Source organism: Chiloscyllium plagiosum, unplaced genomic scaffold, assembly GCF_037043375.1.
Source record: "Chiloscyllium plagiosum isolate Xiang-an unplaced genomic scaffold, Cpla_swu_hap1 HiC_scaffold_35, whole genome shotgun sequence".
NCBI lineage: Eukaryota > Metazoa > Chordata > Chondrichthyes > Orectolobiformes > Hemiscylliidae > Chiloscyllium > Chiloscyllium plagiosum.
The window spans coordinates 58,259,688-58,286,972 of NW_028270173.1; the positions used below are offsets into that span (position 1 = coordinate 58,259,688).

The window sequence follows — 27,285 nt, forward strand, 5'->3', positions numbered from 1 at the left end:
TACTAGGCTGTTCCCACGGTTGGAGGGTTTGAGCAATAGGGAGTGGGTGAATAGGCTGTGGCTATTTTCCCTGGAGCATTGGAGGCTGAGGGGTGACCTTATAGAGGGGCATGGATAGGATGAATAACCAAGGGAAGGGAGTCCAAAGCTAGAAGGCAAGAGGGGAAAGATTCAAAAGGTACCTAAGTGGCAACTTTTTCTTGCAAAGGGCAGTGCATGTATGGAATGAGCTGCCAGAGGAAGTGGTGAAGGCTGGTACAATTACTACATTTAAGAGGCATTTGATGGGTACATGAATAGGGAAGATTTAGAGGGATATTGGCCAAATGCTGGCAAATGGGACTAAGATTAGGATATCTGGTTAGCTTAGACAAGTTGGACCAAAGGGACTGTCTCCATGCTGTACATCTCTCTGACTCTAAGATCTATTCTACATTTATTTGGAAACATAAGCAAGTCTAATTTACCTGAATGTTAGTAACTCTGAAAGCATATTGGAGTGTCAGCCTGAGTTCTCTAGTCTCTGGTGTGATAACTAAAACTAGTACATTCTAACTCAGAGATGAGCATGTGAACTATATCACTGCTGATCATTTTTCCCATTCCCATAAACAGGCAGCCTGAAATTTGATTTGAAGTGGTAAATAGTTAGAACTGTAGTTATCAGTGTTGCCTTTGTGTCTGGGTTCCTGAAGCTGTGAAAGATGGTAAAATCTCTGGTATCAGCTGGAATGACCATTTGAAGGGATGGTCTTCAGTCAGTCCTGCTAATGGACCACTCTGCTTTCATTCACTCAGGAAAGTTCTATTGTTTGAATACTATCAGAAATAAAACTTGATGAATAACCTATTCTTCCAAGGAAAGCTCCCTGTTAGTTTGAGTGAGGATTTTGAGCATGTTTTCATTCCCTTTCTGACCTTGCCCAATCTATGTCATCTCTTTCAATTCATAACCCATAACCCTCTGATGCAGGCTCAAGCCCCTCTACTTCTGTTATCCAATTTGATTCTCTCTCCTGTACATGTGCTGATCCCATCAATGCATGTTATCACTACCTTGTTACTGTGGGTCTGCCTTTTTCTGATCTGCTGTCAAAGCCTACACATTTCACACTGATGATATCAGTTTGAAAACTTCCAAGGATGAAATATACAATTACCACACGCGAAATCTGTCAAACATTTACCAGGAGAACTGAGATAGCAGCTGAAGTAAGTGAGATTTTATTCAGATGGACTATGACAAGTTTAAATTCCAACTTGATCTGTTGCCCAAAGTTGCCTCTGTATCACTGATCAATTACCCAAGTTTCGGGAAACATTTTTATACACATGGAGCAATATGAATCTTGAACAATGTTCCAAGTTGTGTGTAAAATGGCTACTGCACACAAACTTTTATTTCTATGCCTTGACATTACAGTGATATGGCAAGCAACAATGTACAACATTTTGAAGGAAAAAGTATCCCCTTTATGTCACTCCACTATGTGTACAAAGAAAATTATGACGTGAATAAAAAATTGTTCCTTTTAAACTGTTCTTACACCATACAGTGCAGGGCAGATTGTGACTCAGTGGTTAGCACTGTCGCCTCATACCGCTGGGGGTGTGGGTTTGATTCCACCCTTGGGCATCTGACTGTGTAGTGTTTGCACATTCTCCCAATGTCTGTACGGGTTTCCTCTGGGTGCTTTGGTTTCCAAATATGTTAGGTAGATTACCGTGCAGTATCCAGGGATGTGTAGGCTAGGTGGATTAGCTATGAGAAATGCAGCATTACGGGTATAGGAGTGTATCTGGGGGGATGCTCTTCTGAGGGTTGATGTGGGCTGCATGGCCTGTTTCCACACAGTAGGGACTTTATGATTATGCAGCTTTCCATGCATAATCTTTAGAGTATTAAGGTCTTCTTACAGTGCATTGGTTGGCTGTCCATCCATTGACTAATGTTTACTTTGTTGATTTTACCTCTGTGTAAAATGCTGTTGTTGTAGTGTTTTTTAATCTTGTTCATAGGATGATGTTGCTTCGGGCTAGGCTAGCAGCTGATGCAGAATCCCCAGTTGCCCTAGAAAAGATGGTGAGTTGCTTTCTTCAACCACTTCAGTCTATTCGGGTATATGTTCATTCATGATGCTGCTAGGAATTTTTTTTTTGCCTGTGGTAATTGTTGCTAACCTACCGCATTTGTTAGGGAATTGTTGACTTTTGGGACTGAGTTCAATTCCTTACTTAGTTGGTGATGTCAGATCTGCCTGATCAGCCCTCAGCATACATAGATACTTGGGTTAGTGAAAATCGTTCAATTTCACCATGAATGATTTGAGGTGACAATCTTCCTACGTAGGTCCTGTTGAACTCTGACTGGCTCTCCACCTCTCAACACTGGCAATAATTTGGAAGATTCATTCAAGTGGTATTTGGTTTTCGGTCTTTTCACAATGATCTGCTCACTCACTCCTATTACAATTTCTGGCCTGAATAGTACTTAAGCTCATGATTTAGTCTTGGTGTGTCATGACATTATCTGACAACTTTCCATGCCTTCAGTATCTTTGTTTCTCTAGTCTATGATCACCCTGTACATATCTTTGCTGGATCTAGTCAATATTTTAATGATCTATTTGCTAATTTTCACTCCTATTTAAGTCTTTCAATTTGACTGGGATATTGTGGAGATGATGTGTGGTGTTGAATTTCCCAATCATTCAGCAAGTGTCTGAATTCTTCTTTTGTGAATTGAGGTCACTGTCACTGATCACATTGTCAGGAATGTCATGACTGAAGTGTGCTTTCAGGCAAACTGCAATCTCACTGAGACTCATTGATGTCAGCTGCTTTAACTCCCCATCATCTAATTAGTAGCCAAGATAATCATTTCCAGTGAGATTCAAGAGGTTCTGGATGTAGGTTTGCTCGCTGAGCTAGAAGGTTCATTCTCAGACGTTTTGTCAGCATACTAGGTAACATCTTCAGTGAGTCTCCGGACGAAGCATTGCCCATGATTCCTGCTTTCTACTTATATGTTTGAGTTTCTTTGGATTGGTGATGTCATTTCCTATGGTGATGTCGTTTCCTGTTCTTTTTCTCAGGGGTAAATCAGGTCTAAGACAACATGTTTGTTGACAGAGATCCGATTGGAATGCCATGCTTCTAGGAATTCTTGTGTGTGTCTCTGTTTGGCTTGTCCTAGGATGGATGTGTTGTCCCAGTCGAAGTGGTGTCCTTCCTCATCTCTATGTAAGGATATTAGTGAGAGAGGGTCAAGTCGTTTTGTGGTTAGTTGATGTTCATGTATCCTGGTCGCTAGTTTTCTGCCTGTTTGTCCAATGTAGTGTTTGTTACAGTCCTTGCACAGTATTTTGTAAATGACATTAGTTTTGCTTGTTGTCTGTGTGGGGTCTTTCAAGTTCATTAGCTGCTGTTTTAGTGTGTTGATGGGTTTTTGGGCTACTACTCAGACCCCTTGGACAAACAAGCAGAAAACTAGCCACCAGGATATATGAACATCCACTGGATTCAAGAGGTCTGCTCCAAGCTTCATCCATGGATTGTTTGGGATGTGAACAGTCGTGAACAGCTCTTTATTTTGTTTAGTCTGTTCATTACAAGCACTGCATTAGTCCTTCATCTCATTGTACATGTTTGGCCAGTAGAGCACTCCTCTTACTTTCCTCAGACTAGACTCTATTCCCTGATGGTATATGTAGCATGTGTTTCAGCATTTTCCTCATCTCTTTAGGGATAATGACTCTACTTCCTTTATTCAAGGCAATCATGATGGATGAAGTAAGTTGGTAGGATGGCAAGACTAATAAATGGATAGGATGGTAGCTAGGGGAGAAAGGTGAACAGTCGGGAGGATAATTGGGTCAATAGTGTTGCCAGGTCAGGGAAGGTCAGGTCAGTTTAGTTTGGTGATTTTAGGTGAGTGCACTAGACAGGGAGAGTTTTGAAGGTTTAATTATTTACTTATTCAAGAGTTAAACTGTTCCTGTCTAACAGTACTCAGATAAGCATGTCATAACTATCTGGAGTCTCAAACTAACCAAAGGTGGAAACTTTTTCAGCGGTCCTGGGAATACAGGAAAGTTATCTGTCAGAAGTTCAAATTCTCTGGAAAATTCCCACAGAGTTGAGTATGTTGGAACTTGTGCAGGATACCAATGCATATCTTGGGTTCCACATCCAGTTTTCGATTATCAAAGATGGTGGGAGATCTTGCGTATTGTCTCTGCTGGTTGATGACTTCTAGAGCATTTCGTGCTGCATTGTCTTGTTGAATCTGGAATATTTCACACTGTGTACTCGCATCACCTTTCTTCAGTAGCTGTCAATGGCATATCATGATGTATATCTGCTTCCCTTGTTTGTACTCCACCTCCCAGTGATAGCTCTACAAATAAAGTAACATAATGTGTAAATGTTTTGGAACAGGTGGTAGTGGTTTGAGAAAGATGATCTGAATTGGCTTGTGGTCAGACTCCGCCATCACTTTCTCTCTCAATAGGTGTTATTGGAAAGTTCACAAGTAAAGACAATATCCAGTCTCTCTTTCTCAATCTGTGTAGTGTTGTTCAGTTTGTGTAAACCCTCTGGATACAAACACAACGGGTTGTCCTCACTGCCTGGGGGTTACTCCAAGTCCTGTTTCACTGACATCACACTGCAGGGTGACTCCATTGTTACATCATAATCCCTCAGCACTGGTGATGTCATCACTAGTTGCTTGGTGGGAGTGAAAACAGCTTCTTGTTCAATATCCCAATACCATTTGCAAAGAGATTCAAACTTTAAGAACAAATTGAGCAAAAATTTGTTTAGTTAGTTCCTGTGTGGTTTATATGTTATGACGTGAACAAAAAATTACTGTGAACATCCTACACAGTGCAACTGGGTAAGGTTTCTACTTGGATAACAGATTAGGTCAAAATGTAGCTAGGTAGTACCTTTGTCAGTTCACCAACGTGTTGAAAGGTAAAACAACTGTGTCAAAGCTTTATTTCAGAACTTACACTGATAGGATTTCTCCCCTGTGAGAGTACATCAATGGACCAGAGGCAACTTGTGAAAGCCCAGTCATAAACATTTCACCTGAACAGTTTCTCCCCTGTGTGAATCCTGTGGTGTCCCAGATGGTCCTCATAAAAGGTTAATCTCAAACCTCATACTTCAAGGGTTACTCCCCCGTGTGGATCTTCTGATGGAGTAGAAGGTTCCAGGACCTTGAGAATGATTTATCACACACCTCACATGTAAACAGTTTTGAACCGGTGTGAATGCGTTGGTGTCTGCGGAGCGCTGACAAATATGAGAATGATTTGACACACACATCACACATGAATGGTTTCTCTCTTGTGTGAATGCGTTGGTGAGTGCGGAGATTTCCTAACTGTGAGAAGGATTTGTCACACACCTCACATCTGAATGGTTTCTCCCCTGTATGAACACGTTGGTGCATGAGGAGGGTCGATGACTGAGAGAATGATTTGTTGCATACTACACAAACAAACGGTTTCTCCCCTGTGTGAACAGGGCGATGATTCACTAAACCGGATAACTGTGCAAAACTTCTATTACATACTTCACATTTGAACGGCTTTTCTCCAGTATGAATACGTCGATGATTCACAAGTGTTGACATCTGTGCAAAAGCTCGGTCACACACTTCACATTTGAATGGTTTCCCTTCCATTTAGCTGCCTCTGTGTTAACGATTGCACAATATCTTGTATGTTAGATGTTCTTATGACCTTGTGCAGCTCTCCTCAAATACATTATACTTCAACACTTCCTTCATCAGTCAGTGGTTCATGAGGGGTCAATGATTGATAAGCTCTCACCACACTTGGAGACACTCCCACTCTTCCCAGACTCACCCTAATTGAACCCTCAGAAAGGTTGGTTCTGATAGCAGGCTCCACACCACTGACCAGTTGCAGATCTGGTGATATGTCAAAGTTTCCCAGACCTAACCAATTTCCAGATGATGGTTTCACTGCCCAACCTTCTCTGTGCTGAGCAATGCTGTTAAGGGACTGGATGTCTTCCCTCAGCTGTTCCTTCGCACTGGTCAAGATCTCTCTGTGGTAACAGTCTGCTCTGTAAAACGGGAAAAGGAAACATAATTTTCTCCAACTTGCCCTCTGGCCTTGGTGAAAGTGCTAACTTGCAATTTAAACAAAACTTTATACTTCCACAGATGTGGGTGATATTGGCTGGACCAGCATTTGCTGTTTATCCTTAACTGCTCTGAAGGTGGTGGTGGCAAGGCTGCCTTCTTGAACCACTGTAGAACTTTGGATATAAGAATACCACAATGCTGTTGGGGTGGATGTCCAGGATTTTGACTCAGCAACACTGAAGGAATAGGAATATACTTCTAAGTCAGGATGTTGTGTTACTTGGTGGGGACCTGAAAGAGGTGGTGTTCCTATTCACCAGGTCCTTTGTCCTTTTAGATGATACAGGTTACGGCATTAGAACATGCCGTCATAACTGGCTTGGTGAGTTACTGCCATGCATCTTGTAGATGCTACACATTGCTGCTACTGTATGTTACTGGTGAAAGGACTGAATGGGACCCAGGACTTTGGCACAGAGCCTGTCCCTGTTGCACAAAAGGGAAGGAGGGAAAGGAGCAGAGTGTTAGTCATTGGGGACTCAATAGTTAGAGGCTCAGATAGAAGGTTTGTTGGGAACAAATGAGACTCGTAATTGGTGTTTTGCCTCCCAGGTGCAAGGGTCCATGACGTCTCGGACCGTGTCTTTGGGGTCCTGAATGGAGAAGGTGACGAGCCTCAAGTCGTGGTCCATGTAGGTACCAACGACATAGGTAGAAAGAGGGATAGGGATGTAAGGCAGGATTTCAGGGAGCTACGGTGGGAGCTGAGAGCTAGAACAAACAGAGTTATTACCTCTGGTTTGTTACCCGTGCCACGTGATAGTGAGGCAAGGAATAGGAGAGATATCAGCCGAACACGTGGCTGCAAGGATGATGCAGGAGGGAGGGTTTCAGGTACTTGGATAGTTGGAGCTCATTTTGGGAGGATGGGACTTGTACAAACAGGACGGTCTTCACTTGAACCAGAGGGGTACGAATATCCTGGGTGGGAAATTTGCTGGTGCTATTCGGGTGGGTTTAAACTAGCTCAGCAGGGGGATGGGAACCTAAGGTATAGTTGCAGTGCACAGGAGGATGAGAGTAGGAAGGACAGGGACAGGATTTCAGGGTCACAGGAATGTGCTGGCAGACAGCAAACTGGTTTGAAGTGTGTCTACTTCACGCCAGAAGTGTCCAAAATAAGGTAGGTGAGCTTGCAGCATGGACAGGTATCTGGAACTTTGATGTTGTGGCCATTTTGGAGACATGGATAGAGCAGGGTGAGGAATGGATGTTGCAAGTTCCAGGGTTTAGATCTTTCATTAACAGGCAAGAAGGTAAAATAGGGGGAAGCGTGGCTGTGTTAGTCAAGGATAGTATAACAGTGGCTGAGAGAACTTTTGATGAGGACTTGTCTACTGAACTAGTGGGGGCTGAGGTTAGAAACAGGAGAGGAGAGGTCACACTGCTTGGAGTTTTTTATAGGCCTCCACAGAGTTCCAAGGAGGTGGAAGAGAGGATTAGCAAAATTATTCTGGGTCGGAGTGAAAAGAACAGGGTGGTCACTATGGGGGACTTTAACTTCCCCAACATTGACTGGAAATGCTGTAACTCTAGTACATCGGATGGATCAGTTTTTGTCCAATGTGTACAGGAGTGTTTTCTGACACAGTATGTCGAAGGGTCAACAAGAGGGGAGGCCACACTGGATATGGTGCTTGTTAACGAATCATGCCAAGTGTTTGACTTAGTTGTAGGTGAGCACTTTGGAGAGAGTGTCCATAATTCAGTTACATTTAGCCTAGCGATGGAAAAGGATAGGTACATGCCACAGGTCAAGAGTTATCGACGGGGCAAGGGGAATTATAATGCGATTAGGCAAGAATTAGGATGCATAGAATGGGGTAGCAAAATGGAGGGGATGCAGACTATGGAAATGTGGTTTAAGGAACAGATATTGCGTGTCCTTGATAGGTCTGTCCCTCTCAGGCAAGGAGGAAGTGATAAGGTAAGGGAACCGTGGTTTACTAAAGAAATTGCATCTCTTGTTAAGCGGAAGAAAGAGGCTTATGTGACATTGAGATGAGATGGTTCAGATGAGGCGATGGAGAGTTAAAGATTAGCGAGGAAGGATTTAAAGAGAGAGTTAAGAAGAACAAAGAGAGGACGCGAGTAGTCTTTAGCAAATAGAATAAAGGAGAACCCTAAAGCTTTCTATAGGTATGTGAGGAATAAAAGGATGATTAGGGTAGGAATAGGGCCAGTCAAAGACAGAAGTGGGAAATTGAATGTGGACCCTGTGGAGATCGGAGAGGTGCTAAATGAACATTTCTCATCGGTTTTCACTCAGGAAAAGGAGAATATTGGAGAGGAGAAGAATGAGGTACGAGATATTAGACTAGAAAGGATTGAGGTTAGTTATGAATAGGTGTTATCAGTTCTAGAAGGAGTAAAAGTAGACAAGTCCCCTGGGCTGGATGGGATTTATTCAAGGATTCTCTGGGAAACTAGGGAGGAGATGGAAGAGCCTTTGACTTTGATATTTGAGTCGTCACTGTCTACAGGTTTAGTACCAGACGACTGGAGGATTGCAAATGTGCCATTGTTCAAGAAGGACAGTAGAGATGAGCCAGGTAATTATAGACCAGTCAACCTTACTTATGTTGTAGAAAAGGTTTTGGAAAGGATTATAAGAGATAAGATTTATAATCATCTAGCAAGCAGCAATTTGATTTCAGATAGTCAACATAGTTTCATCAAGGGCAGGTCGTGTCTCACAAACCTCATTGAGTTTTTTGAGAAGGTGACCAAGCATGTAAATGAGGGTAGGCCAGTTGACCTGGGATACATGGACTTCAGTAAAGCCTTTGATAAGATTCCACATGGTAGGCTGTTGGAGAAAATGCAGAGGCATGGACTTGAGGGTGATTTAGCAGTTTGGATTGGAAACTGGCTTTCTGAAAGAAGGCAGTGAGTGGTGGTTGATGGAAAATATTCAGCCTGGAGTCCAGTTACTAATAGTGTGTTACAAGGATCTGTTTTGGGACCACTGCTGTTTGTCATTTTTATAAATGACTTAGACGCAGGCTTAGGTGGATGGATTAGTAAATTTGCAGACAACACTAAAGTCAGTGGAGTAGTGGACAGTTTGGAAGAATGTTTACAGGTTGCAGGAAGACTTGGATAAACTGCAGATTTGGGCTGAGAGGTGGCAAATGGAGTTCAATGCAACTAAATGTGAGGTGATGCACTTTGGAAAGAATAACAGGAAGGCAGAATACTGGGTCAATGGAAAGATTCTTGGTAGTGTGGATGTGCAGAGGGATCTTGTAGTCCATGTACAAAGATCCCTGAAAGTTGCCACTCAGGTGGATAGTGCTGTTAAGAAGGCATTCAGTGTGTTAGGTTTCATTCGTAGAAGGATTGAGTTCCGGAGCCACAATATCATGCTGCAACTATACAAAACCCATATTTCAGGAAGGATGTGGAAGCATTGAAAAAGGTGCAGAGGAGATTTACCAGGATTTTGCCTGGTCTGGAGGGAAGGTCTTGTGAGGAAAGGCTGAGAGACTTGAGTCTGTTCTCATTGGAAAGAAGAAGGCTAAGAGGGGATTTGATAGAGACATACAAGATGATCAGAGGATTAGATCGGGTAGACAGTGAAAGTCTTTTTCCTAGGATGATGACGTCAGCGTGTACGAGGGGGCATAACTACAAATTGAGGGGTAATTGATTTAAGACAGATGTCAGAGGCAGGTTCTTTATGCAGAGAATGGTGAGGGTGTGAAATGCCCTACCTGCTAATGTAGTCAACTCAGCCACATTACGGAGATTTAAACAATCCTTAGATAAGCACATGGATGATGATGGGATAGTGTAGGAGGACGAGCTAAGAATACTTCACAGGTCGGCGCAACATTGAGGGCCGAAGGGCCTGTTTTGCGCTGTATTGTTCTAAGTTCTATGTGAAGGTCATGCACGGAGTGCTAGTCAAGCAGACTGCCTTGTCCTAGACAGTGCTGATTTTCTCGAGTGTTACTGCAGCTACAGTCACCCAGACAAGTAGAGAGAATACCATCACACTCCAGACTGTTAGCTTGGTTTAAAGGCTTTAGAGAGACAGCAGGTAAGTTACTAGTCTCAGAATTCCCAGCCTCTGACTTGCAATTTTTAACCATCATATTTATATAGCTCATCAAGGTGTGATTTTGATCAATGCTAACTCCCACAATCAAGCTCAAATTATAGAGGCATTGGTGAATTTGCTCCCAAATGTCTGCAATACGCCCTGCAAAAATCAATCACAAAGACAGCCAATCTAAAAACAGTCCCCCCAGTAAATCGAATGGACAGAACCTGTGAGGAGTCACTCCTTAGTCATGGGCAGGTTCTTTGTCATATTTGCTGCTGAGAGATTTGTTATGAACTTGTGAACGGGAAAGGCGGGAGAGGCAAATTGTTGGAGGGAATCCTGAAGAACAGGATTTACATGTATTTGGATAGGCAAGGACTATTAGGAATAGTTAACATGGCTTGGTGCGTGGGAAATCATGTCTCACTAACTTGATTGTGTTTCTGGAAGAGGTAACAAAGAGAACTGGTGAAGGCAGAGCAATGAACGTGATCTATATGGATTTCAGTAAGGTGTTCAATAAGGTTCCTCATGATAGACTGGTTAGCAAGGTTAGATAGTTTGGAATACAGGAAGGACTAGCCATTTGGATACAGAACTGGCTCAAAGGTAGAAGACAGAAGGTGGTGGTGGAAGGCCACTTTTCAGACTGGAGGCCTGTGACCAGCAGAGTGCTACAAGGATCGGTGCTGGGTCCACTGCTTTTCGTCATGTATATAAAGGATTTGGAAGTGAACATAAGAGGTATAGTTACTAAGTTTGCAGATTACACCAAAATTAGAAATGTAGTGGACTGCAAAGGAGGTTACCTCATAGTGCAACAGGATCTTGATCAGATGGGCCAAGGAGTGGCAAATGGAGTTTAATTTAGATAAATGTGAGGTGCTGCATTTTGGAAAGGCAAATCAGGGCAGGTTTTATATACTTAATGGAAAGGTCCTGGAGAGTGTTGCTGAACAAAGAAACCTTGGAGTGTAGGTTCATATTTCCTTGAAAGTAGAGTCTGGGGTAGATAGGATAGTGAAGAAGACATTTAGTATGCTTTCCTTTATTGATCAGAGCATTGAGTATAGGAGTTGGGAGGTCATGTTATGGCTGTACAGGACATTGGGTTAGGCCACTTTTGGAATACTGTGTGCAATTCTGGTCTCCTTTCTGTCGAAAGGATGTTGTGAAACGTGAAAGGGTTCAGAAAAGATTTACAAGGATATTGCCAGGGTTGGATGGTTAGAGCTATAGGGAGAGGCTGAATAGGCTGGGGCTATTTCCCTGGAGCACCAAAGACTGAGGGGTGACCTTATATAGGTGTATAAAATCATGAGGGGTACGGATTGTGCAAAAGGACAAGGTCTTTTCCCTGGGCTGGAAGATATAAGTTTAGGGTGAGAGGGGAAAGATATAAAAGGGACCTCGGGCAACATTTTCACACAGGTTGGTGTGTGTATGTAATGAGATGTCAGAGGAAATGGTGGAGGCTGGTACAATTACAGCATTTAAAAGGCATCTGGATGGGTAGATGAATAGGAAGGGTTTAGAGGATTATGGGCCAAGTGCTGGCAAATGGGACTAGATTTGGTTAGGATATCCGGTCGGCATGGACATGTGCAGTACATCTCAATGCCTATATGGACTTCAGTAAGGCATTCGACAAGGTTCCCCATGGGAGACTAATTAGCAAGGTTAGATCTCATGGAATAAAGGGAGAACTAGCCATTTGGATACAGAACTGGCTCAAAGGTAGAAGACAGAGGGTGATGGTGGAGGGTTGTTTTTCAGACCAGAGGCCTGTGACCAGTGGAGTGCCACAAGGATCGGTGCTGGGTCCACTACTTTTTATCATTTACATAAATGATTTGGATGTGAGCATAAGAGGTACTGTTAGTAAGTTTGCAGATGACACCAAAATTGGAGGTGTAGTGGACAGTGAAGAGGATGACCTCAGATTACAACAGGATCTGGACCAGATGGGCCAATGAGCTAAGAAGTGGTAGATGGAGTTTAATTCGGATAAATGCAAGGTGCTGTATTTTGGGAAAGCAAATCTTAGCAGGACCTATACACTTAATGGTAAGGTCCTAGGGAGTGTGGCTGAACAAAGAGACCTTGGAGTGCAGGTTCATAGCTCCTTGAAAGTGGAGTCGCAGGTAGATAGGATAGTGAAGAAGGCGTTTGGTAGGCTTTCCTTTATTGGTCAGAGTATTAGGTACAGTAGTTGGGAGGTCATGCTGCGGCTGTACAGGACATTGGTTAGGCCACTGTTGGAATATTATGTGCAATTCTGGTCTCCTTCCTTTTGGAAAGATGTTGTGAAACTTGAAAGAATTCAGAAAAGATTTACAAGGATGTTGCCAGGGTTGGAGGATTTGAGCTATAGGGAGAGGCTGAACAGGCTGGGGCTGTTTTCCCTGGAGCACCTTATAGAGGTTTACAAAATTATGAGGGACATGGATAGGATAAATAGACAAAGTCTTTCCCGTGGGATCGGGAAGACCAGAACTAGAGGGAATAGGTTTAGGGTGAGAGGGGAAAGATATAAAAGAGACCTAGGGGCAACTTTTTCACGCAGAGGGTGGTATGTGTATGGAATGAGCTGCCAGAGGAAGTGGTGGAGGCTGGTACAATTGCAACATTTAAGAGGCATTTGGATGGGTATACGAATAGGAGGGGTTTGGAGGGATATGGGCCGGGTGCTGGCAGGTGGGTCTAGATTGGGTTGGGATATCTGGTCGACCTGGACAGGTTGGACCGAAGGGTCTATTTCCATGCTGTACATCGCTATGACTCTGTGACTCTATGACTCTAAATGAGTTTGTTGGGGAAGGAGCACTTGGAGACAATGGGTATTTGAGCTTGTGGATCTTGGGAAGCAGGTAGAACCAGGCAGTGAGGGTCTGGGGGACTAGGCGGTGGAGGTTAGATCACCAGAGGCAATGAGGTCACAGACTGTGTGGGATTTGTTGGCCTGAAGGGGCAAGATGGGGTCATAGCCAAGGCAGAGATAGGACATGGTGGCGAAGAGCAGACATCAAAGTCTGTCCTCCAGACTACCACTGCCCATCTTTGTCAGCGGGTTTGATAGTGAAACGGGCATTGGTGCGGAGAGAGTGGAGCATTAAACGTTTGGAGGGGGTGAGGTTGGAGCGTGTGAAGGGGATGGAGAAATTGAAGCGGCTGATGTCGTGTCGGCAGTCAGGGACAAAGAGGTCTAGGGTGGGTAAGGGCTAGGAGGGTGTGTCCAAGAAGAAGAGGTCCAAGAAGAAGAGGAAGGTTGGAGGTGGGAGAAAGGGTCCTCAGAAGGTGATTGGGAGTCTTTATCAAATGTTCCTTTAGCTTGGGAATTTAATGAAGTCGTGGATCTGAAGATTTACGGCAAGGATAGGAATATTTATTGACTACATTATGAGCAACAGTTATGGTGACTAGGTCCAGTATTTCAACAAGGACAGACAAACGATAAGCAGATAAAATAATTGAAAAGTGTGTCATCACAGGCCTTAGATCACATAAAACATAGACATTGCATACTGCTGCAGCAAGTGCATGTAATAATTTATAAGATCTTGCATTCAATATTCACGGATCAGCTGAATTGTAAGTTGCAAATGACAGTGGCAAGATAATGCATTCCCTGTAGATGAGTGGGGGGGTACAGCCCATGTCAGTGTCCAGCCAGAAACCAAATTGCCTTCAATATCGCTTCATTTTTTCAGTAGCAGCGAGAGAATGAGGACCAGGGGGCTGCTGGGTGGGTAAATTTCCTCCTTAAAAGTACTTACCTCAGGCATCAGCGGCCTTCATTTGCAGCAGTGGCAGGAGCAGTGAGAGCGAGGAGCTGAGAGGGAGTGGTCGAAATGCACTCTTGGAAATTGAGTGATCCGATATATGTGGGCAGTGGCTGAACCCAAGACACTATGTAGTGTCTCCCATCCACTCTCCTCCTTTAACCAAAAGAAAAGGACTCTGCGGTGTGTTGATAGGTTAAGGATATTTCTATTTCTTTTTTTTTTTAAACCAATCGTGTGATTAATCTTACCAATCGTAAGATTAAAAATGGCAGGAGGTCTCAAACCCGTATTATGCTCCTCTTGCTCAATGTGGGAGCTCAGGAACACAGTTGATTTCCCTGACTCCTTCACGTGCAGGAAATCTGTCCAGCTGCAGCTCTTGTTAGACTGCATGATAGCTTTAGAGCTGCGGATGGACTCACTTTAGAGCCTACGTAATGCTGAGGGGGATAGCATGTTTAGTGAATTGGTCACACTGCAGATTAGGACTGCTGAGGGAGAAAGGGAATGGGTGACCAAAAGGCAGAGAAAGAGCAGGAAGGCAGTAGAGGTGTCCCCTGCGGTCAAATGCCTCCAAAACAGGTATACTTTTTTGGATACTATTGGGGGAGCTGGCTCACCAGTGGAAGGCATCAGTAGCCAGGTTCACGGCACTGTGGCTTACTCTGCTGTCAAGAGTCAAGAGCCAAGTTAAAAAGTAGGACCTCAGAGATAGTAATCTTAGGATTGTTACCAATGCCACGTGCTAGTCAGCGCAGAAATGAAAGAATAGGCAAGATGAATGCATGACTTGAGAGATGGTGCAGGAGGGAAGGTTCAGATTTTTGGGACATTGGGGCCAGTTCTGGGGGAGGTGGGACTATTACAAATTGAACAGTCTACACCTGGGCCAGACTGGAACCAATGTCCTTGGGAATGCTTCTTGTTGGGGAGGGTTTAAACTAATGTATGGGAACCAAATGACAATAAAGTCAGCGTGACTAAGGGGAAGAGTAGGCAAGGAGCAGATGATGAATGCAAAGGGACTGATGGTCTGAGGTGCATTTGTTTTCATGCAAGAAGTATAGTTGGTAAGGCAGATGAATCTAGGGCTTGGATTAGTACCTGGGAGTATAATGTCATTGCTATTACTTAGTTGAGGGAAGGGCATGATTGGCAACTAAATATCCCAAGATATCGATGCTTTAGGCAGGACAGAGAGGGGGATAAAAGGGGTGGAGGAGTTGCAATACTGCTCAGACAGGATATGACAGCTGTGCTGAAGGAAAGCAGTGAGGCAATATAGGCAGAGCTCAGGAACAGAAATGGTGTAGTAGCAATGTTGGGCTATACTACAGGCCTCCCAACAGCGAGTGTGAGGTAGAGGTACAAATATGTGAACAGATTATGAGAAGCAACAGGGTGATGGTGATAGATTTTAATTTTCCCAACATTGACCGGGATTCTCTTATGGTTAGAGGTCTAGATGGAGCAAAATTTGTAAGGAGCATCCCAGAGGATTTTCTAGAGCAATATATAAATAGTCCAACTCAGGAAGGGGCCATACTGGACCTGGTTTTGGGGAATGAGTCTGGCCCGGTGGTTGAAGTCTCAGTAGGGGATTACTTTGGGAATAGTGATCACAATTCTGTAAGTTTTAGAATACTCATGGACAAAAATCGAGAGTGGTCCTAAAGGAAGAGTGCTAAACTGGGTGGGGGGGGGGGGGAGGTGAACTACACCAAAATTTGGCAGGAGCTGGGGAATGTAGATTGGGAGCAGCTGTTTGAAGGTAAATCCACATTTGATATGTGGGAGGCTTTTAAAGAGAGGTTGATTAGAGTGCGGGAGAGGTATGTTCCTGTGAAAATGCGGGATAGAAAAGGCAAGATTAGGAAACCATGGATGACAGGTGAAGAGAGACTAGCTAAGAGGAAAAAGGAAGCATGCATAAGGTCTAGGCGATTGAAGACAGATGAAGCTTTGGAAGAATCTCGGGAATGTAGAACCAATCTGAAATGAGGAAAAGGGGTCATGAAATACTTTTCGGAAATAGGGTTAAGGAAAATCCCAGACTTTTATTCATATATAAGGAGCAAGAGGGTAACTAGAGAAAGGGTTGGCCCACTCAAGGACAAAGGAGGAAAGTTATGCGTGGAGTCAGAGAAAATGGGTCAGATGGGTGGTCTGATTAGCAAGTTTGCAAATGACACTAAGATTGATGAAGCAACAGATAGTGAAGGGGACTGTAGAGAATACAGCAGAATATAGATAGGTTGGAGAGTTGGATGGAGAAACGGCAGATGGAGTTCAATCTGGGCAAATGCAAGGCGATGCATTTTGGAAGATCCAGTTCAAGAGCGAATTATGCAGTAAGTGGAAAAGTCCCAGGAAAAATTGATATATAGAGATCTGGGTGTTCAGGTCTATTGTACCCTGAAGGTGGTAATGCAGGTCAATGGAGTGGTCAATAAGGCATACGGCATGCTTTCCTTCATTGGATGGAGTATTGAGTACAAGAGTTGGCAGGTCATATTACAGTTGTCTAAGACTTTGGTTTGGCCATATTTAGAATACAGTGTACGGTTCTGGTCACCATATTGCCAAAAGGGTGTGGATGCTTTGGAGAAAATGTAGAGGATGTTCACCAGGATGGGCAAATGCAAGGCGATGCAAGAGGGCACTAGCAATGAAGAGAGGTCGAGTAGATTTTGGGTGGCACAGTGGTTAGCACTGCTGCCTCACAGTGCCAGAGACCGGGTTCAATTCCCGGGTTCATGCGACTGTCGATGTGGAGTTTGCACATTCTCCCCGTGTCTGCGTGGGTTTCCTCTGGGTGCTCCGGTTTCCTCCCACAGTCCAAAAATGTGCAGGTTAGGTGAATTGGCCATGCTAAATTGCCCATAGTGTTAGGTGAAGGGGTAAATGTAGGGAAATGGGTCTGGGTGGGTTGCTCTTCGGAGAGTCGGTGTGGAGTTGTTGGGCCAAAGGGCCTGTTTCCACACTGTAAGTAATCTAATCTAATCTAATCATTGGAAAACTTAACAGCAATCTAGGTTTGTTCAATATATCATTTCAGTTGCATGATCTTTTGCTATAAATTCTGTGTCTTAGGATCCTGTTCCACAGCTACCTGATGAAGGAGCAGCGCTCTGAAAGCTAGTGTGCTTCCAAATAAACCTGTTGAACTATAACCTGGTGTTGTGTGATTTTTAACTTTGTACACCCCATTCCAACACCAGCAGCTCCACGTCATGGCTACAATGTGTAGTCAGAAGGCAGAATTTGAGAGCTCAAGAAATACTGGTACAAGTACTGGTCATGAACGACATGAAAAACTAATTTCCTGAAAGGCTGCCAGGCAGTGTTCCAGCCTGAAGAGTGAAGATGACTGGAGGTATTTGTAGGCAAGTCCATGGACACGCAAAATCCAGCCAAGTGTCAAAGAAGTGATATTGTCAGCAGATAGTACAAAAGTGGAGAACTAAACGTGACTCAAATGTTATTACTGAATTGGAAGATACATTCTTGGAGGAAAAGGTCACTTGCGTTAGAGAGAATTTCCACAGACAACTATGAAAGGAATAGTTCAGAGAGATCTCAACAACAGAAAAGAGGCTGCAACCATTTATGGTGACAGTGCAGCACGATAATGGCGACCTTTCTCATGCAAAAGGATAAAAGTAGTTATCTCCATGATCCCAAGGCATTATTGCCTATTAACAAAATTGAAGACAATAAAAGAAAAACCAGCAGTCACAAAACCATAAAGATTTTATGGTACCTCAAGCATCTCCAGTAGAGGTTGTGGCACAGTCAGGAGGGATTTGCCCTGGGAGTCCTCAACATCTGGACCTCATAAAATCTCATGGCATAAAGTTAAACATGGGTAAGGAAACCTGCTCATTATCCATACCATCCTCCATGTTGAACAAAATTCAGAGGAAGCACTGAAGATGGCAAGGGCACAAAATGTACTCAAGGTGAGGGATTTCAATGTCCACCACCACATGTCTTGGCAGCAGTACAACTGATCAAGCCGGTCAGGTCCGAAAAGACATAGCTGCTAGACTACATCTGTGGCAAGAGGTGAGGAAACTAACAAGGAAAAGCATACTTGACCTTATCCTTACCAATCTGTCAATTGCAGGTGCATCTGTCCATGTCAATATTGGAAACAGTGATCATTGTACAGTCCTTGTGGAGACAAAGTCCCGTGTTTACATTGAGAATAACCTTTATTGTGTTATATTGCACTATCACCGTCCTAAATGAGACAAACTTCAAACAGATCCAGCATCTTAAGACTGGGCATCCATGAGGCACGGTGGGTCATCAACAGTAGTAGAATTGTGCTCCAGCATAATCTGTAACCTCCTGGCTTGCATATCCCCAAATTGACCATTACTATCAAGCTAGGGGAGTAACCATGGTTCAAAGGAGAGTGAAGGAGGCATGCCAGGAGCAGCACCAGGCATTCCTGAAGATAAGGTGTCAACTTGGTAAATCCACCAAACAGGGCTACTCGCATGCCAAACAGCAAGTGACAGACAGAGCTAAGCGATCTCACAACAAACAGACTAGATCTAAACTCTATAGTCCTGCCACATTTAGTCGTGAATAGTGGTGAACAATTAAACAACTCACTGGAGGAGGAGGCTTCCACAAATATCCCTATCTCAATGATAGAAGAGCCCAGCATGTCAGTGCAAAAGATAAGGCTTTTGCAGCAGTCTTCAGCAAGAAATGGATGATCCATCTTGGCCTCCTCCAGTGGTCCAGAGCATTACAGATACCAGTCTCCAGCCAATTTCATCCACTCCATGTGACAAGAAGAAACGGTTGAAGACACAAGATACTGCAAACACTATGGGCCCTGACAATTTCTGGCAATAGTACTGAAGGATTGTGTTCCTGAACTGCTGCTCCCCTAGCCAAGCTGTTCCAGTACAGTTACAACAATTGTGATGATGCTGCCCCTTTAACAAGGTTATTTTGTCCTTGGTTTTTAATCAAGAGGAGTCATAAAGATACAGGTGCTGATAATAGCTACTCTATTAACTGAGTTACTGAAGAAAAGCGGGAAGCTTCAATGGACGGCAGACTGTCAAAATATATTTGACAGCCTGAAAGTTGTGTTAAGCACTGCTCCAGTATTAACCAAACCTAATTACACTTCCTGAAGAAGGGCTAATGCCCGAAACGTCGATTCTCCTGTTCCCTAGATGCTGCCTGACCTGCTGCGCTTTTCCAGCAACATATTTCCATCTCTGATCTCCAGCATCTGCAGACCTCACTTTCTCCTCTAATTACACCAAACCTAATTTAAGGTGGCTATCAATGCGAGTGTTGTGGATTTTGGTGCTGCACTCTTACAAAAAGACGACAAGAAGACAAAAAGGCCTATTGGGTATTTCTCCAGGAAACTGAGCGTTTATCAAAACAAATATTTGACAATTGAGAAGGAGACTTTGAGCTTGGTGTTTGCATTACAACATTTCAATATTTATGTCAGTAATGTGTCTGAGACAATTATATATACTGATCATTTCCAATTCAAGTTTTTGGAAAAACATAAGGACAAAATTCCAGACTGTTTAGATGGAGCTTATTATTGCAGCCATTCAATTTGAAAGTTGTACATGTGGCAGGGTGGGAAAACATGATCGCCGATGCATTGTTGAAACTTGGATGAGAAATGGAGGTGTTCAGTGGCAAGAGTAAACAGACTGAAATAGAATAAAGTTGTATGGTTATAGTTAATGTATATGTATTGCAGTGTACTAACAAGGTAAGACGAAAAGATTTCAAGATGAAGCCATCTTTGTATATTGATGCTTAATTCTTTTTTTAAGCAGGGGGTTGAGGGGAGGAAGGTGTGACAATGTTGCCCTGTTAACAAGGTTATTTTGTACTTTTTTTTCAAGAGGGATCATAGAGGCAGAGGTGCTGATATATCTGGAAGTGGCTACTTTAAACAATGGCAGGTGAGTGTCCGGTTTTCCAGGTTCAGGTTTTTCTTTCTAGCTTGGTTTGTTTTAGTAGACAGTCAGAAACTGCTGGTAGCAGAAAAACTGTTAACATGAAAGAAAAAGTTCCATCTTTCAACAGATGTTTCTTGCCTCAGTCTTCTCTCTTGCCTGTAAAAAACTGAGTTTGAATTTACCATTTGCCAAGGGGTGTTGAGAGTATTGGAACAGCTCCTTTGTTAAGTTGTGATTTCAAGTTGCTTGGGTTTCCAATTAGTTAAGTTATTCTAAATGCTGTTTTCTTTTGTTTGTGTTTCAACTGTAGTAAGTAAATAAATTCTATTTTGCTTAAAGCTGAGTGGTTTGACTAGCTGCATTCACTCTTGGAATATCCACTTTACATCTGCCTTTAAAATAAGAAAAAGTTAGGATCTGAGCTACCTTCTTAAAGTGTTTTGAAGGGGTCTGGTCCATAACACTATGGCATCTACCTGTCAATGTGGAAAATTACCCGGTATGTCCTGTATATAAAAAGCAGGGACAAATCTAACATGGCCAATTCCCACCCCATCAGTCTACTGTTGATCATCAGTAAAGTGATAGAATGTGTCATCAATAGTGCTGTCAAACAGCACCTATTCAGCAATAATCTGGCCAGTGATATCCAGCTTGGATTTCGCCAGGGGCACTCAGCTCCTGACCTCATGACAGCCCTGGTTCAAACTTGAACCAAAGAGCTGAATTCCAGAGGTGAGGTGACAGTAACAGCCCTCAACATCTGGGCTACATTCAACTGAGTGTGGCATCAAGACGCCCTAGCAAAACTGAAATCAATGGGTATTGGGGGCAAACTATCCATTGGTTGGAGCTATACCTGTCACATAGGAAGATGGTTGTGATTGTTGGAGATTAGTTGTGTCATCTCCAGGATATTACTGTAGGAGTTCCTCAGTGTAGTGTCCAACCAGCTTTAGCTGCTTCATCAATGACCATCCCTCCATGGTAAGGTCAGAGTGGGGATGTTCGCTGATGATTGGATAATGTTCAGCACCATTTGTGCCTCCTCAAATACTGAGGCAGTCCATGTACAAATTCAACAAGATCTGAACAATATCCATGCTTGGGCTGACAAGTGGCAAGTAACATTCATGCCACACAAATGCCAGGTTGTGACCATCTCCAATAAGAGACAATCTGACCACTGACCCTTGACATTAATGGTGTTACCATCACTAAATCCCCCACTTTTAACATCCTTGGGGTTATCATTGATCAGAAACTCAACTGGACTCTCCACATAAACAGAAGTGGCTACAAGAGCAAGTCAGAGGCTGGGAATACGGCTGCGAGTAACTTACCTCCTGAATCCCCGCCATCCATAATGCATAAGCAGGTGTGTGATGGAATACTCCCCACTTGCCTGGAACATTGTAGCTCCAACAATATTCAAGAAGCTGGATACCATCCAGGACAAACTAGCCCGCTTGATTGGCACTAAATCCACAAGCATCCATTTTCTCCACCACCGACACTCAATCACAACTTGTGTATTATGTACAAGATGCACTGCAGAAATTCACCAAAGGTCCTCAGACATCACCTTCCAAACCCATAACAACTTCCATCTATAAGGACAAGGGTAGCAGGATCACCACCACCTTCAAGCCTCCCTCCAAGGCACTCACTATCCTTACTTGGAAATATAATCACTTATTCTGGGCCAGAATCCTGAAATTCCAGCCCTAATGCCATTGTGAGTCAACCTTCAGCAGGTGGACTGCAGTGGTTCAAGAAGGCAGCTCACCACCACCTCCTGAAATGCAACTCGGGATTGGCAATAAATGCTGGCCAGCCAGCAATGCTCACATCCCACAAATGAATAAAATAAAACTGACATTGGAGGTCAACCTATACTGTCACACAGATGGATCTGTATGGAAAAGGTCTTACCAGATAGGATTTATAAGGTCAAGGCTAGGTTTATATCTGGAGGTCTTGAGGAATGGCTTGTGGGAAAAATAAATTAGGAAATAAGAGTCTCCTACAAATGGAAAGTACTTATGAAGGTGTTTCATCGGGCATTCCAAGTGAGTTTTACTTGGAAAAAGTCAATCCTATTGCAATTGATCAGACAAGATCTAGATGGAAACGTGGCTGTTACCAAAAATGACATGGAACAGCTTAGTAATCTCAGCAGTCAGCTCATATGGCAAGACACAAAAAATAGACCAAACGCCAGCTTTCTTGTGCTGGAACTTAAGACTTATCATGAAAACAAAACATGTTTTGGAGGACATCTATTCTGCGAGACAGCTCTCCTAATTTTGGCACAATGCCTTAGATATTTGTCAGGGAGATTTTTGCATAGTTAACTGGGTTGACTATGCCTTTGTCTTTTCTGCAAGATTTTAGCTCCTTTCTGCAAACTGTTGATACAACTGAGGTTTAATCGACTATTTCTGGGGATAGTTAAGAAATACATTGTTGTGAGCCTGAGGCTAGGTGACCAGATCAAGTAAGTACGGCAGATCTCCTTCCTTAAAGGAATGTTTAAAAACTTAATTGAAATATTCGCAATGGGATTTAAACTCATATCTGAAGAAGTGACATTACCACAATACCACCACATCAAATTCCCAGGTAATTACACCTCATCTTCTCATATTCAGGAATGAGCCATCAACAAATCTCAGCGCGGAAATCAGAGGAAAATGCTTCCAATAAACACTCAATATCCAACACACAGCTCCAGTCACACAGTTCAGCACAAAGCACCGAGTAAACAGCTCTCTCAGCTGGATCTTCTCACACAGCATAAGGGACATTTCCACCCCTGACTGCCCACAGGATAGTCAGACTGCCTGAAGATTGGTGTGGATATTATGGGATACAATTTGTATAAAAGCTGCTCCTTCACTCACCATCTCCTCACTTGGTGTTCAGTCCCTATAGGAAGTGAACCAGCTCTGGAAGAGGAAGAGGAGACAATGGGCAGAGTGGGTGGGCTCTCTGATTGACACACATCCCCCTATCCAATCAGAAGCATGCGTACGTTACAGTCGCGCTCGCAGATGTCTCCTCAGATTGTCACAGCCGTAGGTGAGATGCTGATAAATGTAAAGCTACATTATCCGTGCTGGTGTGTTCACAGCGAGGGACAGCAGTGGAGAGCTCGCCCGCAGAATTTGACATGGAGATGCCGGTTTTGGACTGGGGTGTACAAAGTTAAAAATCACACCACACCAGGTTATAGTCCAACAGGTTATTTGGAAGCACTAGCTTTCGGAGCACTGCTCCTTCATCTGGTGATGAAGGAAAGCTCCGAAAGCTAGTGTGTTTCCAATGAAACCTGTTGGACTATAACCTGGTGTGGTGTGACATTTAGCAGAATGTGACGGTAGGGAGTGTCCTGCCGCATGCTGCAACCATTGGGGGGTGTTTGATTGTGAGAGCGCGCGAGCCCGAGCGGCCAGGGATGCACGTGGGAGGTGCGCACCGGCGGATGATTGAGATCGCAGCCGCTTCATCCCATTCCCCTCCAAGAGTCCACCGACAAGTTGGTCCTCTTTCTTTTCCCTGTTAAAAATCACCTGATGAAGGAGCAGCGCTCCGAAAGCTAATGTGCTTCCAATTAAACCTGTTGGACTATAACCTGGTGTTGTGTGATTTTTAACTTTGTACACCCCAGTCCAACACCGGCATCTCCGAATCATTTCTTTTCCCTCGTTTCCATCTCCCGAAGCAGCTGAACTTGCTGCAGCTCTGAAAGCAAGTTGAATTTCCCTCAAATCTCACAATATCCTTGTTCAATAGCTATTTGCAGGAAGGTTGGGCTCCATATCGTCTGTAGATAGTTTTACACAACGTGATCAGATATAAGGCATATTTTGATCGGGTAGGACTTGAACCCCAGCCTTATTCAGGTACAGATTATTTGTGTTTCAAGTGAAATAATTGACATTTCACATTGCTTTCCAGAATCGGCAGATCCCAGCTACAATGGTCGAGTACTTTGATTTCGTGGTTGCCGTTTTCCATGATTTACTTCTTTTTGTATTTTGATGGTGTCAGTTGCAGGTCTCAGCACTAGGAAATAAAACACTGCCAAATTGTCTGTATCCCCGAGAAAGAAGCTTCACTTTGACCTGGTTCAACCAGTTCCACAATACAAAACCATTTGACATTTTAATTCTACGACTCTGCCGGCTCTTGTTTCTGCTGCTGTAACTTCCATTCCAAAGCATGTTTTCTCCATATCCCTTCAATGTGGCCGTGTAATTTCCTGCAACATTAAGAATTAATATAATATATGAAATTAGGTATACCTGTCTCCTTTTAACTCCGTTGATTCTATCCAAATTCCAGATCTGAAAAGTCAGCTAGTGCCACTTACCTCACAAGATTTTGTAATTTACAGTACTATATTGATATTCTGTAAAGTATACATTTTGATATTGTAAAACCTTATTTCCATCCAAGGATTTGTGGTACAGTCAATAGTGCCTCTGCCTCTGAGCCAGAAGATTCTGGTCAAACTTGATGGCCACAAAAAATGTCATAATACAGCCAAATCGTTGAAGTGTCAACTTGGAAATCCTTTCAACATACCTTCCAATGGCAGCTGGTAAGAGCAGGAGAGACTCCTAGTATGCTAAATAATGGAAAGATATAGCAACTCTGACTCCTTCTAACTTATTCACTTAGAGTCATAGAGATGTACAGCATGGAAACAGACCCCTCAGTCCAACTTGTCCATGTCAACCAGATATCCTAACCTAATCTAGTCCCACCTGCCAGCACTTGGCCCATATCCCTCTAAACCCTTCCTATTCATATACCCATCCAGATGTCTTTTAAATGTTGCAATTGTATCAGCCTCCACCACTTCCTCTGGTAGCTCATTGCGTCCACGCAGCACCCCTCTGTGTGAAATAGTTGCCCCTTAGTTCCCTTTTATATCTTACCTCCTCACCCTGGACTCCCCACCCCAGGGAAAAGACCTTGTCTTCATTCTATCCATGCCCCTCATGACTTTATAAACCTCTATAATCCTCAGCCTCTGACACTCCAGGGAAAAAAGCCCCAGCCTATTCAGCTTCTTCTGTAGCTCAAATCCTCCAACCCTAGCAACATCCTTGTAAATCTTTTCTGAACCCTTTCAAGTTTCACAACATCCTTAGAACATAGAAGAATACAGCGCAGTACAGGCCCTTTGGCCCTCGATGTTGCGCCAATCCAAGCCCACCTAACCTACACTAGCCCACTATCCTCCATATGCCTATCCAATGCCCGCTTAAATGCCCATAATGAGGGAGAGTCCACCATTGCTACTGGCAGGGCATTCCATGAACTCACGACTCGCTGAGTAAAGAACCTACCCCTAACATCTGTCCTATACCTACCCCCCTTAATTTAAAGCTATGCCCCCTCGTAATAGCTGACTCCATACGTGGAAAAAGGTTCTCACGGTCAACCCTATCTAAACCCCTAATCATCTTGTACACCTCTATCAAGTCACCCCTAAACCTTCTTTTCTCCAATGAAAACAACCCCAAGTGGCTCAGCCTTTCCTCATACGATCTTCCTACCATACCAGGCAACATCCTGGTAAACCTCCTCTGCACCCGTTCCAGTGCCTCCACATCCTTCCTATAGTATGGCAACCAAAACTGCACATAATACTCCAGATGTGGCTGCACCAGAGTCTTATACAACTGCAACATGACCTCAGGACTCCGGAACTCAATTCCTCTACCAATAAAAGCCAGTACGCCATATGCCTTCTTCACCGCACTATTTACCTGGATGGCAACTTTCTGATAGGAAGGAGACCAGAATTACACGCAATATTCCAAAAGTGGCATTACCAATGTCCTGTACAGCCACACCATGACTTCCCAACTCCCATACTCAATGCTCTTCACTGCATGGCTTTTGTGGATCAGACTGGTGGCAACATCATGGGCTCCAATCGGTACTCTGACTGGGTAGATTTCAGACCTATGTTGTTCTCCTACCCATGTGAAAATCATGCAACTATAGATTGGATCTTCCTTCGAGGATGAAAACAAGAAGTAGAAAGATCTGTAACTTCTTTTTTTCTGATTTCAGCCAGACGAGTTGTCTTTCCAAACCAATAAATTACACAAATAACAAAAAAGTAATTTCCTGTATATTTTTTAGGGAGTAATATAGTTTGCATAATCCTGAGAATTCAGTCCAATACCACTACAACACATAATGAAATCATGCAAGTTTGTTTAAAAGTTTTTCTGCATCTGTACCTTGGTGCGTAAGAACTTTTCAAACTTTAAATTTGCTTGTGAATTAATTCCTTTTTCAATATAATTTTATCAAACGATTGTTTCTTAATTTCCTGTTTAATTAGTTCAGATCTGTTGCATACATTCCCAAGTATACCTCAAATGCAAATTCCACCTTTCCTGCTTGAACAAAGGACTAGCATTTCAAACCTCAAATATTGTCTTGTTAGGTCTTATTGCATTTAGGACACTTTGTGGATTCACTAATTCAGGCATCTTTCATCATGATTTGGCAGTAATAATACATGGGCTTTGAAACCACCACTACAGTCCTAGCTGAATATGTTACATGGCTGTTAATAAAATGGTCCTAATTCCAGATACTTTATTCTGTGTGACTCAGAATTCTACAGGTGAATCTGTGACAAATATGTTTCACTCCCACTTAATGGATGCTGTGAGGGAGTTAGTTACGGAAATACAAAAAATGGTAGTATTTTCAATTGTCTATAATGTTGTCAAGACCTGCATTCAATTAAAGTTTATAACTTCTCATGCAGATGTTGCACAGAAATGAATGCACTGATCTTGACATCCTGTGATAAATACCAAGTTGCAGCATTAACATTATTTTGCTGTTGTGTTGGAAGAACTGAATGTGTACACTTTATAGAGTGCATACAGACCTTTGGGTGAAATGATGGAGATTAATTTGTGTTTATGTGGACAAATTATTTCATTGGATAGGTTAGGGAGGACCAAAGATTGTCCTTACAAGTTACTTACAAGAGCAAAACTACAGATTCATCAATCGCTAAAAAGGCAAGATTTGAACCCTGTACAGAGTAAGAAAATTACTGTTGAAGAATAACTTTATTGGCAAGAAAGAACAGTTACTAATTCAGCATAAGGGAGCTAAGGGTTATGGGGGAAAAGGCAGGAAAGTGCAATTGAAGATTATCAGATCAGCCATAACCTCACTGAATAGTAGTGCAGACTCAATGGGCTTACTTCTGCTCCTGGGCCTTATGGTATAAAATGCGAATTCAAG

At 43.1% G+C, this 27,285-nt stretch overlaps 1 protein-coding gene and 1 pseudogene across 2 annotated transcripts in view; both read right to left on the minus strand.

The window, feature by feature from the left end:
- Positions 1 to 27,285, minus strand: part of LOC122541193 (uncharacterized) — a 200,104-nt pseudogene that overhangs the window by 159,888 nt on the left and 12,931 nt on the right. The gene's annotated exons all lie outside the window — the stretch shown is intronic.
- Positions 1,209 to 24,268, minus strand: LOC148140966 (uncharacterized). The gene is made up of 2 exons (XM_087978798.1): positions 21,330 to 24,268; positions 1,209 to 6,105 (listed from the first exon to the last, which is right to left on the minus strand). Exon 2 carries the CDS (start codon positions 5,696 to 5,698, stop codon positions 5,183 to 5,185), a length of 516 nt encoding a protein of 171 aa, XP_087834924.1. The 5' UTR covers positions 5,699 to 6,105; positions 21,330 to 24,268; the 3' UTR covers positions 1,209 to 5,182.